This window comes from Bufo bufo, chromosome 9 (assembly GCF_905171765.1).
Source record: "Bufo bufo chromosome 9, aBufBuf1.1, whole genome shotgun sequence".
NCBI lineage: Eukaryota > Metazoa > Chordata > Amphibia > Anura > Bufonidae > Bufo > Bufo bufo.
The window spans coordinates 40184567-40203534 of record NC_053397.1 but is presented as its reverse complement, the minus strand read 5'-3'; the positions used below and the strand labels follow the sequence as shown (position 1 = coordinate 40203534).

The 18968-nt window shown below is 42.1% G+C and overlaps 1 protein-coding gene across 1 annotated transcript in view; it reads right to left on the bottom strand.

The window, feature by feature from the left end:
• Positions 1 to 18968, bottom strand: part of CACNA2D3 (calcium voltage-gated channel auxiliary subunit alpha2delta 3) — a 959782-nt gene that overhangs the window by 515559 nt on the left and 425255 nt on the right. Inside the window, exons 10-11 of the mRNA XM_040407724.1 lie at positions 16537 to 16626; positions 13176 to 13289 (exon numbers count right to left, since the gene is read on the bottom strand). Of these exons, the coding sequence (XP_040263658.1) occupies positions 13176 to 13289; positions 16537 to 16626 (204 nt within the window). The remainder of the gene's footprint in view (positions 1 to 13175; positions 13290 to 16536; positions 16627 to 18968) is intronic.

Below are 18968 nucleotides of genomic sequence, written 5' to 3'. Positions count from 1 at the left end.
TCTGCAATTGTCAACTGTGCCACAAACAAAACATTGGATGGAGGCAGAAGCAGAAAGCTTTGTCCACTATGTAGTGGTTGTGCCGGGGTACTGCACCCGAGCTACCATTCACTTGGGCCAGAAGACAACATCATGTCTGCTATGTTGACAAACTCAGCCCTGCTATATTTGTTGGCAATATTTAATGCCACAGGCTGTAGTAAGAATATGTCACAGTCAGTTTACATACTTAGGCCTCATGCACACGACCGTATGAATTTTACGGTCCGCAAAAAAAATACAGATGACAGTACTATGCTTGTCCGGAATGAGGACAAAAATAGGACATGTTCTATTTTTTTGTGGAACGGAAATACGAACATACGGAAACGGAATGCACACGGACTAACTTCTGTTTTGTTTTTTTCGGACCCCTTTCAAATGAATGGTTCCGTATACGGTCCGCAAAAAAAAAAACGGAACGGACATGGAAAGAAAATACGTTTGTGTGCACGAGGCCTTAGAATGTAGCTAAATATTGCATACTTCAAAATAACATGTATTGTTGGGTTCTTTCACCCTGTGTTTTCAGTGCTACCGAAGATTATCATTTAGTGGATATATTGGAGACAACCCCCGACTCATTGCTGTTAGACATATGTCAAGACTTGTTTTTTCTTCCCCACAGTACAAGCCACAAAAAGAAAAAGATTAGCAGCAAATGCTGACAGAAATCCCGTAACCGCAAACGCTGCCAAATCTGGGCATAATTCATTTCATTTTAAAGATGTTTATGTGACTTAAAGCTTTCATTATCTTGGGAGGAAAACAATGAGTCAAATTGAGCCAGGAAAAGGGTTTTCAGATTCCCTAGTGCTCGTCCCTACGCCGAACCACTTAGGACATTTTGTGGAAAGAAGCTATTAAAAGATTAAATGTAAATGGTTAAATTTACACGAAGCCCAAACAAGGTTTCATTCCCAAAGCATCCGAAAAGCTCTCAAATCTATTACACAAACAGAAGTTTGCAGGCACGACTTACTGTATAATCCATGGGAGGTGAGCCTCTGCTGAGCTACGATAAAATATTCACGTTTTGTCATACGAGAATTTTTTTTTATTATTTAGGACTCAGTATGGCAATGATGTGGTGAGATGAAAGGAACCAAAAAACTCTGGTTTGTTAATCTTAACCACTGGAGGAACATAGAAAGTTTTGGACCTTAAAGGGGTATTTTAGCCCTGGGGACATTTCCTGCAGACCCCTTAACATGATCGGTGGGAATCATACTTATCTGGTCCCCGATGCTGGGTTCCAGCTCCCGTTTCCAGCTCAGCAGGTCTCTGGTGTCCCTGCATCAACATTCTGTTTGACACAGGTCATGTGGCCACCACAGTCAATGACTGGCTGCGGCATTGATGTGTCACCCATACATCCTATCACTCGGTCACATAATACATAGGTGACATGTCCATAGGTGACTAGTCATTGGCTGTGATGACCATGTGACCCACGTCAAACCAGATGTTGACATGAGGAGACACGAGATCTGCGGCTTTGGATCGGGAGCGATGGAGCCGGCACCCAGTGTTGGGCACTAGTTAAAGGGATTCTGTCATCAGAAATGAGCCCTATAAGCTAAACATATGGCGATGTCCCTTGTAAAACACTGAATCCTAAAGTGAGTTTATCAAATGCCCCTGTGGCTCTATATTCATAAAAAAGCGGTTTATATAACCTGTCAATCACTTAAAAATGTGTCCAAGGGAACGTCTCCTGGTGAAAGGTGCCCGGCCGTTTAGGTGACCAACGCCGCCTTCTGAGCTGAAATCGCCGCCCTCCCTTTCATTCGATCCGCCTACCTCACGTCATCACTGCCTCTCTAACCACCGCTCGCTTCATCCAGATCCCGCGCGTGCGCACTAGGTACTAGCTTTGAAGTGGAGGTTCGAGCGAAGTGCGCCGGCCGGCGCATGCGCACTTCGCTAAACGAGGCCGCTGCCAGTAGTCCGCACGGGCGCATCAGGTTATACCTAGTGCGCACGCGCGGGATCTGGATGAAGCGAGCGGTGGCTAGAGAGGCAGTGATGACGTGAGGTAGGCGGATCACATGAAAGGGAGGGCGACGATTTCAGCTCAGAAGGCGGCGCTGGGCACCTAAACGAGATGGCTGCAGCCGGGCACCTTTCACCATGAGACGTCCCCTTGGACACATTTTGAAGTGATTGACAGGTGATATAAACCTCTTTTTTATGAATATAGAGGGGCATTTGATAAACTCACTTTAGGATTCAGTGTTTTACAAGGGACATCGCCATATGTTTAGCTTATAGGACTCATTTCTGATGACAGAATCCCTTTAAGCCAAGATTCCCACCATAGGTCTGGAGGGTCTGCAAGAAAGTTAAGCAACTAATTGAAGGTAACAGTTCAGTTTTTTTTATGTGCTATAACTTTTCTATTTTTCTACTGACTAGATTTGTGAAGCAAATGACATGCTAATTTGATTCTATGGTTCACTACAATTATAGTGATATAAAATTTTGATTATTTTTATTATTTTGACGTTTTACGACTTTGCACATTACAAGGATTATTTATTTTTGTTGTACTTTTTTCATGATGTTCAGCGAAAGTCGTTTGGCAATAATTTTGAAGTGTATGGTATTTTTTTATGGTTGAGGTTCCAATAACAATAAGCGCTGTGCTCTGACTATTTGTTGCTATTGGGCCCAGTGTCGGACTGAAGTACTTAGGGCCCACCAGTGTAACTGATTCTGGGGGCCCACCTTAGGGCTCCTGCACACAAACTTATTTTTTTTCCATGTCCGTACCATTCCATTCACTTCAATGGGGCCGCAAAAAAAAAAAATGACTCCGTGTGCATTCTGTGTCTGTATGTCCGCATGGCCGTTCTGCAAAATGATAGAACATGTCCTATTATTGTCCACATTACAGACAAGGATAGGACTGTTCTATTAGAGGCCGGCTGTTCTGTTCCGCATAATGTGGAGTGCACACACCCGGTATCCATGTTTTACGGAACTGCTATTTGAGGACTGCAAAACATCCAACGGTCGTGTTCATGAGCACTTACAGTGATAACAGAAATATTAAAGATGAAGTATGATGGCGGACAGTCACAGCAAAATGCACAAACATACACGTGGGAGAATTTACACATATATGGATATCCTGCACTTAAGTCAGAAACAAGACACATGCAGCGCACACCAATCACTCATTGGACAGATGTGGGACATAAGACACTTATACATGGGTCACACGTCACTATTGCATATGTGACATTCTGCACATGCACCACTGATACATAGATCATATATAGCACACACCAATCACACATAGGAAACAAGCAATACTCACACCAAGACATGTATGCCTAACTCTATTAAGTGTAGGACACTTAAAGGGGTTAAATGGGTTGTTTCACTTCGGCAATTGGCATTTATCATGTAGAGAAAGGCACTTACTAATGTATTGTGATTATCCATATTGCCTCCTTTCCATCACATTATACACAGCACGTATCCGTGGTTATTACCACCGTGTAATCCAGCAGCGGTGGCCGTGCTTGCACACTATAGGTAAAGGTGTTGGCCTATGCGCACTTTCAACCTTGCCCTATAGTGTGCAAGCACGGCCACCGCTGCTGGATTACACGGTGGTAATAACCACTTATACGTGCTGTGTATAATGTGATGGAAAGGAGGCAATATGGAGTATGACAATACATTAGTAAGTGCGTTATATGAACTGCATGATAAATGCCATTTACTGAAGTGAGAAAACTTTTTTAACCCCTTTAAGCATAAATGTCTGGCATGAACTTTACCAAATCTTAACCTCCTCATATTGCACATAATCTACATTATATTTAAAACAATTGTCCTAACATAATGACCTATTGCCCATCTACAGGATAGGTGATAGATATCAGATTGCTGGGGTCTGACTGCTGGAACAACCACTGATCATAAAAAAAGGGGTCCTGAGACATTCAATTACATTACCGCAAATCTATGTACACAAGAGTCTTAAGACCACGTTCCCTTGATCATGGGGGTCTCAGCAGTCAAACCCCCTTCAATCAGACACTTATCACCTGTCGTGTCATAGCTGTTGGACCTTTTCACATTCCCTATTTTTAAAGGTTTTCTTTCGGTGTAAAAAAAAAGAAATAAAATAAAAATTTAAAATTTGTCAAACTAAAATAAAAATGCTCGTTAAAGGGCCTGTGTCCACTTTTCTAGTTATCCCCTATCCACAGGATCGGGAATAACTAAGTGATCCGTAGAGGTCTGAATGCTGGAGCCCCCACTGATCCCCCTTCTTGATTTAATGGCAGGTCGAGCATATGCCCTGCCTCTCCATCCATTCTCTATGGGGTCACTGGAAATGGCGGAGTACAGCACTGGCTATTTCCAGTGGTCCCATAGAGAATAAATGGAGAAGCAGGGCATATGTGTGGCCTGCCACACCATCAAAAAGGGGGAACAGGACCCGTTCCTGGAATCAGTGGGGGGTCGCAGAATCAGACCCCACTAATCATATAGTTATGCCCTATGGTGTGGAGAGGATAACTTGAAAACCTGGACAATCCCTTTAAATCCTCTACCACTCCACCAGTATCTCTTTACATGGCAGCAGTGATGCATGTAAATACGGAATATCATCACTACCACCATCTAAACCATTTGTGTCAATACTAGAGAATGTGCCGCACTTTGCAGAATTTTTCAGTCATAAGTCCAACTGGGGAACCAATGGGGGTGCACCTAAAGCAGAAACATTAGGGTCATCTGAGGCAGGGTAATAGTGGCAATCCTGGAGCAGAGGTATTAGGGGGCAACTGGAAAATATGCAATATTAGGGGTGTATTTATAGTGGGGGCATTGGGAGGCATCTGGAGCTGGGGCACTTATGAGGGTGCACCTAAAGCAGAGGCTAGCTCAGAGTCCCCCCAATGCCACTCTGAACCCTGCAGATAGCAGCACACATTCATAGATCTGTGTCTGCTAGAAAAAATCCCCTATTTCCCCCTTACAGTCTAGACAGCTTCCTACTGTCACACACCTGAGAAATCAGCCCAGCACCGCAGAAGAGTCCTTTTCTCCAGCAGACAGTTTTCTGACAGCAGGGAGGACAGGAGGATGGCCAGACATGTTCTCTCCTCCTTCACTGCCAGCAGCCGGGAAGTTTAGAAAATACTTCGGGGCCTCCTGTACAATTTACACCAGTAGGAGGCTGCATCACTGTGCGATACTGCCACCTAGTGGCTACAATAATTATCTCTCCTGAGAAACAAGAGAAATATTTACTCCTCCATCTTATCTCCGGGCGCAGGAGACTGGGCGCCCACTGAGGAATCCCCCGCCTTCCCGGTGGGCCAGGCCGAGCCTAATTGGGCCACAAAATGAATAGCACCGATGGCAGCCAAACAAGAGAGGCTAGATGAAAATAAAATAAAAAATTAGGACAGTAGTCAGTGATGATGCGACTACACAGTTATGTGGCCAACTGCAATTCTGTAAGGGCATCAGAGGTCATCTTTAATAGTATGACTTACTTTAAGGGTATGACACCATGGTGCGGCCAAAACGAATGCACTCACAGGAACTAATGGCCACATGACATTGTCATAAAAGAATGCAGCCAGTGGCTGCATTGGATGGCCATGGCTTGACTATATGCAGCCAGCTGCACTTTAAAGTCATACTTTGAAGCAGCAACAATATAGAGGAAAGTATATGGTAGTAATGAACAGTGTAGCTGTTAAACCAGCACTAGGGAGAGGTAGAAAACTAGAGTCTTCAACAGCATCTCTGTGTGCCTCTCTCTCTCTCTACTTCCTTTTACTCCCCTTTCACTTTCCATAGAAATCTATGGGCAGCATGTACCGATCTCTCAGTGACTTCATAGTCTGTCTTGTCTCTCATGATGGATTTTAACTGTGGGTAAATGAATGATCATTTCAGGAGGCAGGGGGAGGAGAAATGTCTTGTAAGTGGAGCCCTTTTTCCTCTTTCTTTAATAAGATCTATTATGTAGTTTGTTATCATCAATTGTACTTTTGATTTAGAAAAAGTTTGTTGTAGAGAAAAAATAATATATATATATTTTTTTCTAACTCAGAACTCAATTTTGCAAATTGTAAGACGACATTCTATACTGTAGAAAACATCAGCACCCTTTTATAACCCATGAAATAACATGAGCAATTTTGAACAATGGCCTCGTAATTTCGTCAGGTCAGACTACAGTTGTGCAGGACCCACCATGGGTAAGGCTGCTTTGACACTGACAATTTGGCACTCAATGGTAATCGCGGCGGTGGGCAATTACAAAAATAATATGCAATCTACAGACTGTAAAGACCTTGATTTCTGAGATGCTGGGAAAAATTGTTTTGTTACAAAAAGAAAGTCTCCAATTATTGTTAAACTGCTCTCTCTCCACAGCCCCCACAAACAGTACCAGACCGTGCAGACCTATTGTCAGTTTTAAAAAAAAATAAGTTCTTAACCTTTATCAAATAGAGTTAGAATTAACTCAATGGAGGACACAAGAAATTCTGTAAGTTTCTGTTTAGAATAGTGTGTGTGTGTGTATATATATATATATATATATATATATATATATACAGGTGAAATTCCAAAAAATTTAATATCGTGCAAAAGTCCATTTATTTCAGTAATGCAAATTAAAAGGAATTGCATTAATGCAGCTTAAAATTAGAATTTTGTGAAAAGGTTTAATATTCTATGCTCAAAGTGTCACACTCTAGTCAGCTAATTAATCCATACCCCCTGAGCAAAGGGTACCTCAAAATTGAGACTTTGGGGTTTCGCAAGCTGTAAGCCATAATTATCCAAATGATAACAAATAAAGGCTTGAAATGTATCGCTTTGCATGTAATGAGTCTATCTCATATATTAGTTTCACCTTTTAAGTTGCATTACTGAAATAAATGAACTTTGCACAATATTCAATTTTTTGGAGTTTCACCTGTGTATATGTATATATATATATATATATATATATATATATATATATATATATATATACACAGTGGATATAAAAAGTCTACACACCCCTGTTAAAATGTCAGGTTTCTGTGATGTAAAAAAATGAGACAAAGATAATTCATTTCAGAACTTTTTCCACCTTTAATGTGACCTATAAACTGTACCACTCAATTGAAAAACAACGACCCAAAGCATACATCCAAATCAACAAAGGAATGGCTTCACCAGAAGAAGATTAAAGTTTTGGAATGGCCCGGCCAGAGCCCAGACCTGAATCTGATTGAAAATCTGTGTGGTGATCTGAAGAGGGCTGTGCCCAGGAGATGCCCTCACAATCTGACAGATTTGGAGTGTTTTTGCAAAGAAGAGTCAAAATGTGCCATGCTGATAGACACATACCCAAAAAGACTGAGTGATATAATAAAATCTTCCCTCCACCTATAAGATTTAAAAAAAAGTGGAAAAAGTTCTGAATTGATTTATCTTTGTCTCATTTTTTTACATCACAGAAACCTACAATTTGTGTTCCAATTTTGCATTGGGGCCTAAGAGCTCCAAGAATGTTACCCCTCTGTGGGTAACATTCACAATTTAAGATCTATGCCGTGGTACGGAACATGCAGTTTGACTTATATGAGAAGCTCTCCATTTCGAACTCAGCATTGAACTGAAAGGATGTCGCACATGTCTCAGAGGTGGGACCCTATCTGACATTGATGGTATACCCTAACGATATGCCACCAATGTCTGAGGTAAGCCAACCCCTTTAAAACAGAATAAATCTGAACAAAAGGAATCAAAGGAAAAATGTAAAGCCAGTGAAAACTAACCAAAACTACAAACAATGCCTAGAGGCAATTGTGATGGCACCAAAACAGAAAGGGCTTGGTCTTTGTCCTTTGCTATAAGGCTGGTTTCACACTAGCGAGTTCAATGCGTTGAACTCGCAGCATGTGTCTGCAAGAGCTCCCATCCTGACCTCCGAGCACTGACGGGGGTCGCATAGCATTATATTGATTTATGATGCTACGTAACTCTTAGAGGTCTGGAATGTATTGAACAACACTGACATAATGCTGTTACATAGCATCATGAATCAATATAATGCTATGCGATCCTATCAGTGCTACATAGGTCAGAATAGGAGCTCTTGCAGACACACGCTGCAAGTTCAACGCATTGAACTTGTTCGTGTGAAACCAGCCTAACTCATCTCCTGTTTTTGTATCAATTTGAAAGAATTTTATGTCATTCTAAAAGTTGTCTAAAGAGTTTATTATTAACAGGCGGCGGTGTAAAAGAGGACATCCTGCAAATAATGTTTCCTCGGTTACTATACAAAAGCCCTAAACGTATTTTCTCTCGTCCCACAAGAGGAAATCATTTACCATTCTCTTTGTGTGTTTTTGTAAAAACAGAGATCACAGACAATTGTTTGACTGCATTTTGTCATCTTATGCCAATTATCCCTGTCACTGCTATTGATGATCTTTAATCACACTTCACACACAATGCAATCCAAAATTGTTCCTCCCCTCCCTGTGTTGAAGATGATTTCATTGACCTGTCTACAACTTCAAAAGTCTGTACAATTGTATTACCCAAGGAGTGAGCTTTTCACATTCCCTAAGTACAGTCATGGCTGGAAAATAAATATACGGCACTCTGAAATCTCACAATCCTGCCACCCCTATCATCAGCTGTTATTTCTCCATCGGAAAACTTGAAGGGACATTTATTTAAATCGGAAATACAAAACTTCATCACGTGATTTGTGTCTGTATGGAAATGGAAATTTGAAAGCAGTGGTCAAGATAGTTACTGGGTTATAGCTGCAATGTGAAGGTACATGGTTCTTCAGTAATCAAGTCTGTTGATGTATAGTTAGCCCATAAGGGGCTATCCCACGAAAAGTGTCACTATGCAATAAATAGAGCATTTCAAATGAAGTATTATTGCAATACACATGCAACACAAATATTGTACATTACAGTCTCCTCTCTTGTAGCACCGCCTGCTGTTTATTCTTCTGGTCCACCTTCTCCTGCATTCAGTGGTGGACTAACATGCTCAGTAGCTCTCCTGCTCCCTTCCCTCAGTGCTGGCGTCGTTTCATAGAGAAGCAAGTGAAGCGGTCCGGACACCTTTCATTTATTCACCCTTATTATTACATTCACAGAAGTGTATAGCTTCTAGGCAGTGGAGAACGATGTGGAGGTATGTACCGTATGTATCGCTGGGGCTATATGTAAGGAAATATTTCCTATGCAGGTGAGGAAAGAGTTAACAAGAGCTTGCTGAGTTGCTGCCTACTCACATAAAGGGAAGCAAATCCACCAAATATGTGAGAAAAAACTGTGTTACATTTATGGGATAACCCCTTTGAAATGGTTGTCCACTTTGTATATTCCATTTGATAGAAGAGTCAATTAAACGGAATGTGTCATCAGTAAACATTTTATGTTAAACACATTTTTGAAGACTTTTTTGGTGATTTCTTAAGACAATGTCACTGTATTTAAAAGAAAAAAATATATAATCCTACAGTTTTCAGACTGACCACAAGGCCTAAAATATGTTAAAGAGACAATGGACAGGAACTGAACCCCCCCCTTCCCCCCTTGACTTATATGGTAGAGTTTTCTAGGCATGCTCTGTGACCTGTGAAGAGGTCAGGGGGGAGCTGATAAGCTGTGATATCATCGATTGTGAATGGTGGATCCTGTGTTATATATGCAGAGGTATTACTTGTCATTGCAATTCTGCCTACTGAAAAGTTATCTGGACAGAACAGCAAATCATGACCTGTTATTAGACCTAATGGTCAGTGTAAAAATTGTAGGATTATATGAGAGTATATAGAGAGTAGCATGGAAAATAAAAAAAACTCAGTGAAAAAAATAAATAAAATCTTTAACACAAATGTATGACTTAAGCAATAGATCATTTACTGATGACACTTTCCCTGTAAATTAAGCTGGCAACCGAATGTTCTACTGGTGCACCCCCCCCCCCCCTTCCCCACCTTCCCCACCTTCCCCACTCCACTTCACTAATCATGTGTATGTATTGTGCATAGGAAACCCAAGTGTACCGGCTCCTGCAGTGTCATGAAGTATTCAATGGTATCCATAAGAATGAAAGTTGCCCAAATATTGGCAGCACATCCCTGGGTGTGCTGCCGATGATGTATAGCACTGAATGAGGGAGGAACAAATTGTACCAGCATTCAGCTCCAGCATTCAGTTTGCATTGGCCTGTGTAATCAGGCCAGTGCAACAAGCACCGATGGATGTGTTCTCATCCATGGGAGCTCGCACTGCTCGGACATCCGTCAGTGTAATACAGCCTTAAGACAAGTCAGTACTGGTCACCACAGTATGGAGTCAAGACATGACATCAGAGCACCTCTGCTGTTACAGGTCCTAGTAAGGGACTGGCTGATTTATGTAAATAAACAAATAAATCAGGTGTATCAGTGGACTGGAAGTTGACCACAATGAGCAGGTTCTTAGATGTTATGAGACGATAGAGTTTAGTTCATTGTGAATACCATATGCCAATGTTGTCCTCATATCCAAAAGGTTTGGGTACACTAGATAATACAGTGTGAGCTACAACTTACAGTGGAATGAGGTTACGATACTTTCATACAATGGTCTTTCCTGTGCCGTCATAATTTGAAACCACATTTAACATACAATGCCTCAGGCGCTGCTCATCTACAGTGCATGGAATTGACTGGAGGATACAGCCATTCAGAACGGTAATATAACTGATAAAATATTTTACTGAAGTCTTAGTATGCGTTTACTGTTGGTTGTCCGCCTGTTCCTGTTCCAGGTGCCTGTACCAGAACACCAGGTGAGAGTGGGTCCGGTTTATTTTCTGGTACACTGCTTGTACTGATCCTGATGTAGCTCCTGTTTTCTACATATAAATTAGTTTCCAGGAGCTTCATTTTATAACTTTTTTATGTAGGACTTGCTTTACTTTGCAACTTATCGTGCTTCAAAACCAATTACTAGTTTTCCATACAGTAATTCTCTCAAGTTACATTGTTTTTAACTTTCAATGATCTTCCTGGAACTTTCTCAAGGATCATTACCGGTAACAGTTATACTTTATTTCCCTACATAATGTAATGTCTAGCAAAATGAAGCCATTTGTGCTAACTGATCAGACTCATATTATTAGCAGGCAAGCAGGGGCGTAACTACCATAGCGGCAGACCATGCGACTGCTATGGGGCCCAGGGCAAGATGGGGCCCAGTCTTAGTTGGGATTATCTTCTCTTCTACTGGAGGTGAAAACTTGATCAGGACTCTAACCTCTAAAGGAACAACTTTTAGCAAATGAGACAGTGGAAAAATGGCCCAAGGGTCATTGAAAAGGGTTTAAGCAGAAACCCTTCTGTCCTGTTGGGGGGCCTGGTTTGATCCTTACTATAGGGCCCTTACTTCTCTACGAACACCACTGCAGGCAAGATTTCATTACGAGAACTGCAACCTGTAATGATGTTGTCTGGACACTAGATGTCAGAACTGGAATTCACCTATAGTAGTCAGTCAACTTTCTTAACTCTCTAACAGTGTCTCCCAGTACTCAGAAATCCCCAGGACGGACTTACAGCAGGGCAGAAATTTGTAACAGCTGAACAGTGGAATGAGGATAAATACAAAGCACATGTCAACACTAGCAGATAATAGAAATGTAAGAAACCTGGAACTCACCAATAGATGACTGGAATTGTGTGCTGATGGTAAATGGATGATGGTCCAAACAGATGATGGTGATAAGAGGCAGCTAATGGATCAGATGGATACTTACTGACAAACAGAGATGAACAACTGACCCTAGGTAACTCTCCCCAAATCCTTCCCTAAATATGTTACACCATATCTCTGTGCAATGACCCTAACACCAAACACCGGGACTGTTCCTAAAGATGTACCAATTGACAGCTCTAATCTGCAATATGGACCAAACACAACAGAAGGACACTAAGATCCAGAGAAAAGAAACCAAAACTGAGCAGAGGTGAACTACTGTAGAAGGAAGATAAGACAGATTCAAACAAGAAGATAACAAAAATAATACATGACCCAAAAACAAGGACTGGACTAGAATAACCACAAGAACTAAAGCACACTGACAAGAAGCAAACTAGGCAAGGAACAAGCTTCTAGACATATACAATGATTATTCTATTTAAACACACAGAGTTTATGCTATAACCAGCAACACACTGCAGAAGCCGGAATATTTGAAGGAAGTCTAACCAACCAGACCCTCCAAATGAACTGGAGCTGTACAGATCAGCTGACTCACACTAAGGGTCCATTCACACGTAAGCAATTTCGTTCCGCAATTTGCGGAATGGAATTGCAGACCCATTCATTTCTATGGGGCCGCACGATGTGCGGCCTGGCTCCGGAAATGCGGACCCGCACTTCCGGGTCCGCATTTCCGTTCCCGAAAAAATAGAACATGTCCTATTCTTGTCCGCAATTTGTATACAAGAATAGGCATATTCTATCAGTGCCGGCGATGTGCGGTCCACAAAATGCGGAACACACATTACCGGTGTCCGTGTTTTGTGGATGTGAATGGAGCCTAATAGATCAATTGTAAGACCATTGCATAGCAACTTCCCTAAACAAATGAATAGACAGGAGAAGATGAAAGAACAGGAGAACTACTGCTGATTCTAACACAACTCTGAAGCAACTACGGATCTGTTCTTTAAAGCATACATGAAATCTATTGGGATGGTGTCCACCATTGCACCATCTTGGTTCACTTTGCTTAGTATAGTTTTTACAACATACAAAATACTAATTATTAAGCTGGCTATACACAATAGAATAATTTCAGCCAACCATCTGATGTCTATTGGGGATTCTTGACTTCCCTAATGAAAGAATTCAGGGAAGGAGGATCTGGCTGTTGGATTTCAACATGGATAATCCACCACCAGAGATAATGGCATTTTCCTCTCTCCACATTTATAACACATGCACACTCTGCAAAGTGGACACGTTTAAAGGAGGTTTGGAGGGATAGCTGGCGGCTGAACAAGCTATCTATAGTCTATGGCCAGTCTTCATCTCACTCTCATGTGCTCCTTATGTAATAACTTAACTCACCTTTCTGTCTGGCCAGTTGTACTTGGCAAATATTGTATCGTAGGTGTCAACAGCTCCATCAGCAATTAACATTATGGCTTGACTGCAGATGCTTCCTTCTCCTGTGTGATTGAACTGCAAAGAAATGAAACATACTATTATATCTCAGGATAATGTTAACCAGAATATAGTTCTATACTGTGAGACTGGTGAAGCCATACATTATCACTAGAAGGTCTGGGTTGCATATTTCACAGTCGCGTAATTCTTAACATTTGGTTTGTGATCTAATAGCTGATGTTGGGGAGGTGTATTCTAAAACGTTTTTTTGTTTTTTTTTACAAAATTTTCCTCGCAACTGGATAATTTCCATTCTTTTTCCAGTATAAAGGAGCATATACATTTGGATTAGTATTGTCCCAACTTGAGAGGACTAACTCCTTTCCATCAGGATTCTTCTGACACACAAGAATAGTGTTTTCCCCAGTTGCCAGTAGTCCTGCTCACCAGAGCTGTGGAGGCTTCAAGTTAACCTCGAGCTCCATGCCCACAATGGCAACTGCTGAAAAGTATCTGTTAAGTGGTGTCATAAGACAAACTAAAGGTAAAATTATCCTGTAAAATACAGTAGACCAAAAGTTTGGACACACCTTCTCATTCAAAGAGTTTTCTTTATTTTCATGACTATGAAAATTGTAGATTCACACTGAAGGCATCAAAACTATGAATTAACACATGTGGAATTATATACATAACAAAAACAAGTGTGAAACAACTGAAAATATGTCATATTCTAGGTTCTTCAAAGTAGCCACCTTTTGCTTTGATTACTGCTTTGCACACTCTTGGCATTCTCTTGATGAGCTTCAAGAGGTAGTCCCCTGAAATGGTTTTCACTTCACAGGTGTGCCCTGTCAGGTTTAATAAGTGGGATTTCTTGCCTTATATATGGAGTTGGGACCATCAGTTGCGTTGAGGAGAAGTCAGGTGGATACACAGCTGATAGTCCTACTGAATAGACTGTTAGAATTTGTATTATGGCAAGAAAAAAGCAGCTAAGTAAAGAAAAACGAGTGGCCATCATTACTTTAAGAAATGAAGGTCGGTCAGTCAGTCAGCCGAAAAATTGGGAAAACTTTGAAAGTAAGGGCTATTTGACCATGAAGGAGAGTGATGGGGTGCTGCGCCAGATGACCTGGCCTCCACAGTCACCGGACCTGAACCCAATCGAGATGATTTGGGGTGAGCTGGACCGCAGAGTGAAGGCAAAAGGGCCAACAAGTGCTAAGCATCTCTGGGAACTCCTTCAAGACTGTTGGAAGACCATTTCAGGGGACTACCTCTTGAAGCTCATCAAGAGAATACCAAGAGTGTGCAAAGCAGTAATCAAAGCAAAAGGTGGCTTCTTTGAAGAACCTAGAATATGACATATTTTCAGTTGTTTCACACTTGTTTGTTATGTATATAATTCCACATGTGTTAATTCATAGTTTTGATGCCTTCATAGTCATGAAAATAAAGAAAACTCTTTGAATGAGAAGGTGTGTCCAAACTTTTGGTCTGTACTGTATGATCAGCAGGGCCTCATAAACCAAGATCCTCACTGATGTTTAAAGGAAAAGCCACTCTGTAAAGCACCCAAACTCCTTCAGAACTGGTCAGAATCAGACAATTCTTGCAGCCAATCTGCCAGTGAACTCGTTTGTCAGCTGATAGATATCTTTCCAGGATGAAAGATATTGGTTACCAGCAGCACATGTCCCTGTGTAATCAGGGATGTGCTGCCGATAAGGAATAGAACAGAACTAGGCAGGAACAACTGTGGTAGCAATCGTTCCTCCCTCATTCAAAGTCTGCATTGTCCTGTGAAATCAGACAAGTGCAAACGAGCACTAATTAATGTGTTCATCCATCGTTGCTCACACTGCCCAGAGATTGGGAAGTGTTTTTGCTAGCCCAGGAGGAGTGGCGTGGAGGATGGGAGTAGTAGTGGCTCTGGCAGTGACAGTTGTTCACACAAATCACGGTGGTAATCTTCACACCAATGTTCCCAAGGGGAAGACAGTGACAGAAGTCTGCACCCTTTCTTCCTACGAGGCACACCCTGATGTTGGGGCTCCTGCCTGATGGTATTTGGGGGGTCTTTGGTGTTAGGCATTTTGTGGGTGGACAAGGCAGGAGGTGTAGGTGCAGCGAATGGTGCTGGAGTAAGTAGCCAGGCCAGTGTAGAAAATAAATGTTTCTCTTTACTAAAGTGCAGGATTGGAGTAGTAGTACATCCAACAGTTTCAAGGCACAGTTCCAAACAGTTCAAATCTTTCCCAATAGCAATTTATTGATGTCAACAAACAATAAGGCTCTTGCGAAGCTCTCCTGCAATTCCCTGGCTGAGTGGTACAGAATTAGGAGACGGCTGGCCATGCCATGTCAAAATGTAGAAGGGTGTATTAGCACAGTCCCTCTGACTGCAATAACATCTCTGCCTTAAACAAGCACAGTACTTTTCTGACTGACTCCAGTACACGGCCTTGCAGATTATGGACCTTCTATTTCTTCTTTTCCTCTCTCCTTCTGGAGTACTCTTAATATAGCAATGGCTTTCTTGCCGTAAATCTCTAAGACACAGTAAATCTCTGTGACTCAGGCCTAGTCTTCTGAGGAGTGAGCACATCCACCTCTTTTCTCTTTCTCAGCTAGACTCCAACTCACTGAACTAGGGGCGGACCTAAGTCCATCTCCTAGTATCCTAGAAGGGACACAGTCAGGATTGTTAACCCGGATTTATCCATACAAAACCATCAAGCGGACAATGCAGTAAATCAGAACACTACATTAGACCAATTAGCATACAGTAATAACAATAAACCTTTTTGCAAGTAGCCTGTTCTGGGGTACTGTATAATAGCACCCTAATGGACATCAAGTCCCCTATCAACTGCAATTCCATTTTTAAAGTAGACCTTCTACTTTTGGAAAAGCAATTCAAAGAGCAAAGACACTTGCGTAAAGGTGGGCAGAATATTAAGGGGTGGATCTATGGTGAGGTTGCTTTCATGCTTGAGGCTCTTGTTGAAGAACGCCATTGTACTACCCAAAAAACTGCTAGCTCTCATTGTCTAGTATATATGGTAAAATAACAAGCTATTAACAACAATAGCAATAAATCCAAGCCATAATTTAAATGGTTCTGCATAAACAGTAGGAAGTATAATAGTATTTCACCTAATTAGTAATTAAACTACAACACTTCATATTGTCCTATGCTCATGCTAAGATGTGCAGTGTTCAAGAACAATCAAAGCAAAAGGTGTCAGATACTGCGGTATATGAACGATGCAAAATATATCATTTTGAATTAAAGCACCATAGATGCAATACTAACCTCATTCAGCAAGTCAAAGGCTTCGTTCAGTGCTACGTCCAACATTCCTATCCCTTTGGCTGAAACTTTATCTAAATGCTCCCTGAAGTGCTAAAAAGAAAAAGGAAAAAATTATTAGTATTTTCATATAAAAATAAATAAATCACCAAATATAATATAGGTTAAGAGACAACTGGTTGAATTACTATAGCCATCTTTATCAAATGGATGGAACCTCATAGCAGGGGTGGACTGAAGGCTCAGGTAATTATTTGCAATTAAAAACATTTTTCGATTGTAATACTAAACCCTACAACCTGGTCGATCTTCAGTTGGCCAAAACTGACAAAATAACTCCAGTATGAACTCAGCCTTACAGGTCGAGTCAAGAAGAAGCGCACTCCTTTTACACCCTTGTCAGCTGATTCCACATAGATGTCTACAGAACCTGTTCTATTACACGCTTATACAAGTAGAGCGCCTCCGACAGAGTGGCGAGGGTGTCAGCAGTAAGTTTGTGTTGACGTCACTGATTAATTTGTCCTTCCTCTGATCCGTCAGAACAATAACCCACAAAAAATGCATCCTGTCTGTGGAGCATCCGCCTTCACTCGGTCAGCATTTGCTCAATAATCCATCAGTATTGTTAATGCCAAAAAAAACAGGAGTGGATCTAAAACAGAGATGACAAGTGAATGGAATATTTGCATGTCTTCTGTGTTTTGTACCCACTCCTGCTTTTGCCTACCAAATCATAAGCCAATTCTGATGGGACCATACAGGCCTTACAGCTGCTACACAGACAGGATCCGGTGTGCATCTCATTTTTCCTTCCTTCTGACAGATCAGAAGAAGGATCAAACAAATTATGATGTCAGCCAGGCCTAAAGGCAAAATAGAGGGCCAGTCATAAAGTGGGGGAGGGGGGACAGCATGAGGAGACCACAAAGTGGCCCAATGAGAGGATTTGGAGGTGGCAGCAGCATCAGAAGGTCACATAGTGGCACAATGACAGAGTCTGGAGACGGTGGCAGCATGAGGAGACCACAGAGTGACACAATGACAGTGTGGAGGTGGCGGCAGCATCAGAAGGCCACAGAGTGGCACAATGACAGAGTCTGGAGGTGGCGGCAGCAGCAGTAGCAGCATCATGTGAAGGCCACCGAGTGGCACAATGAGAGATTCTGGAGTTTGCAGCAGTATGAGGAGGCCACCGAGTGGCACAAAGACAGAGTCTGGAGATGGCGGTAGCAGCAGTAGCAGCATCAGGAGAAAGCCACCAAGTGGCACAATGACAGAGTGTGGAGGTGGCAGTAGTATGAGGAGGCCACCGAGTGGCACAATGACAGAGTGTGGAGGTGGCATCAGTATGAGGAAGCCACCGAGTGGCACAATGACAGACTCTGGAGGTGGTGGCAGCAGCAGTAGCAGCATCAGGAAAAGGCCACCGAGTGGCACAATGACAGAGTCTGGAGGTGGCGTCAGCAGAAGCATCAGTAGGAGGCCACAGAGTGGCACAATGCCAGAGTGCAGAGGCGGCGGCAGTAGTGGGGAGGTGGTGGCAGCATCAGGAGACCACAGAGTGGCAAGGTGACATAGTGTGGAGGTGGCAGCAGCATGAGGAGGCCACAGAGTGGCACGACGAAGAGAGATTGCAGAGGTGGCGGCAGCATCAGGAGGCCACAGAGTGGCAAGGTGACAGTGTGGAGGTGGCAGCAGCATGAGGAGGCCACAGAGTGGGACGACGACGAGAGATTGCAGAGGTGGCAGCAGCATGAGGAGGCCACAGAGTGGCACGATGACGAGAGATTGCGGAGGTGGCAGCAGCATGAGGAGGCCACAGAATGGCCGCTTCGTCTATTCATTTATAGTGAATATGGGACAGAACAGAAGGTTAAAATTTCTCAACTTTATAAAGTGCTGCTTAAAAGACAATTTAATAATACACGTTCTCCGGCACAAAAGGCTTGGCAAATTGATTGTTCGTGAATTTCCTTCGAAGATTTGGATAATATATTGGCGAATTTATGTTTACTTTCTTATAATTTTAATCAAGTTTTGGTTCAATTTAATAACAAATATTTAATAAATTTAATAATAAAAATTAAGTCTTGCCTAAGACAGGAGAGAATCTGCCAGTCTTCTGTTTATTCAACGACGTGGTTGCGATGGAGAAAGCATTCCAAAAATCAATTTCTCTCCACATGGAGACGAATCCTGTCAAGATTGATGCAAGTGTGGTATTGACTGCTCATTGAGCCAGATACTTCTGGGGGAACCTGCCTGGCATGAACAGGCCTTTAGTAGCTACAGACAATGAGAAGACAAAGCTTCCAGATAGCTTGGAGCCCGGAAGAGTTGCGAAGTTCATCAAGATTGAAAACCTCACAGGTTCCCAGTCATCATGGATGGGAAGGAGGACATCCTGTGGTGCACGGAGATGGAGAGGGTCT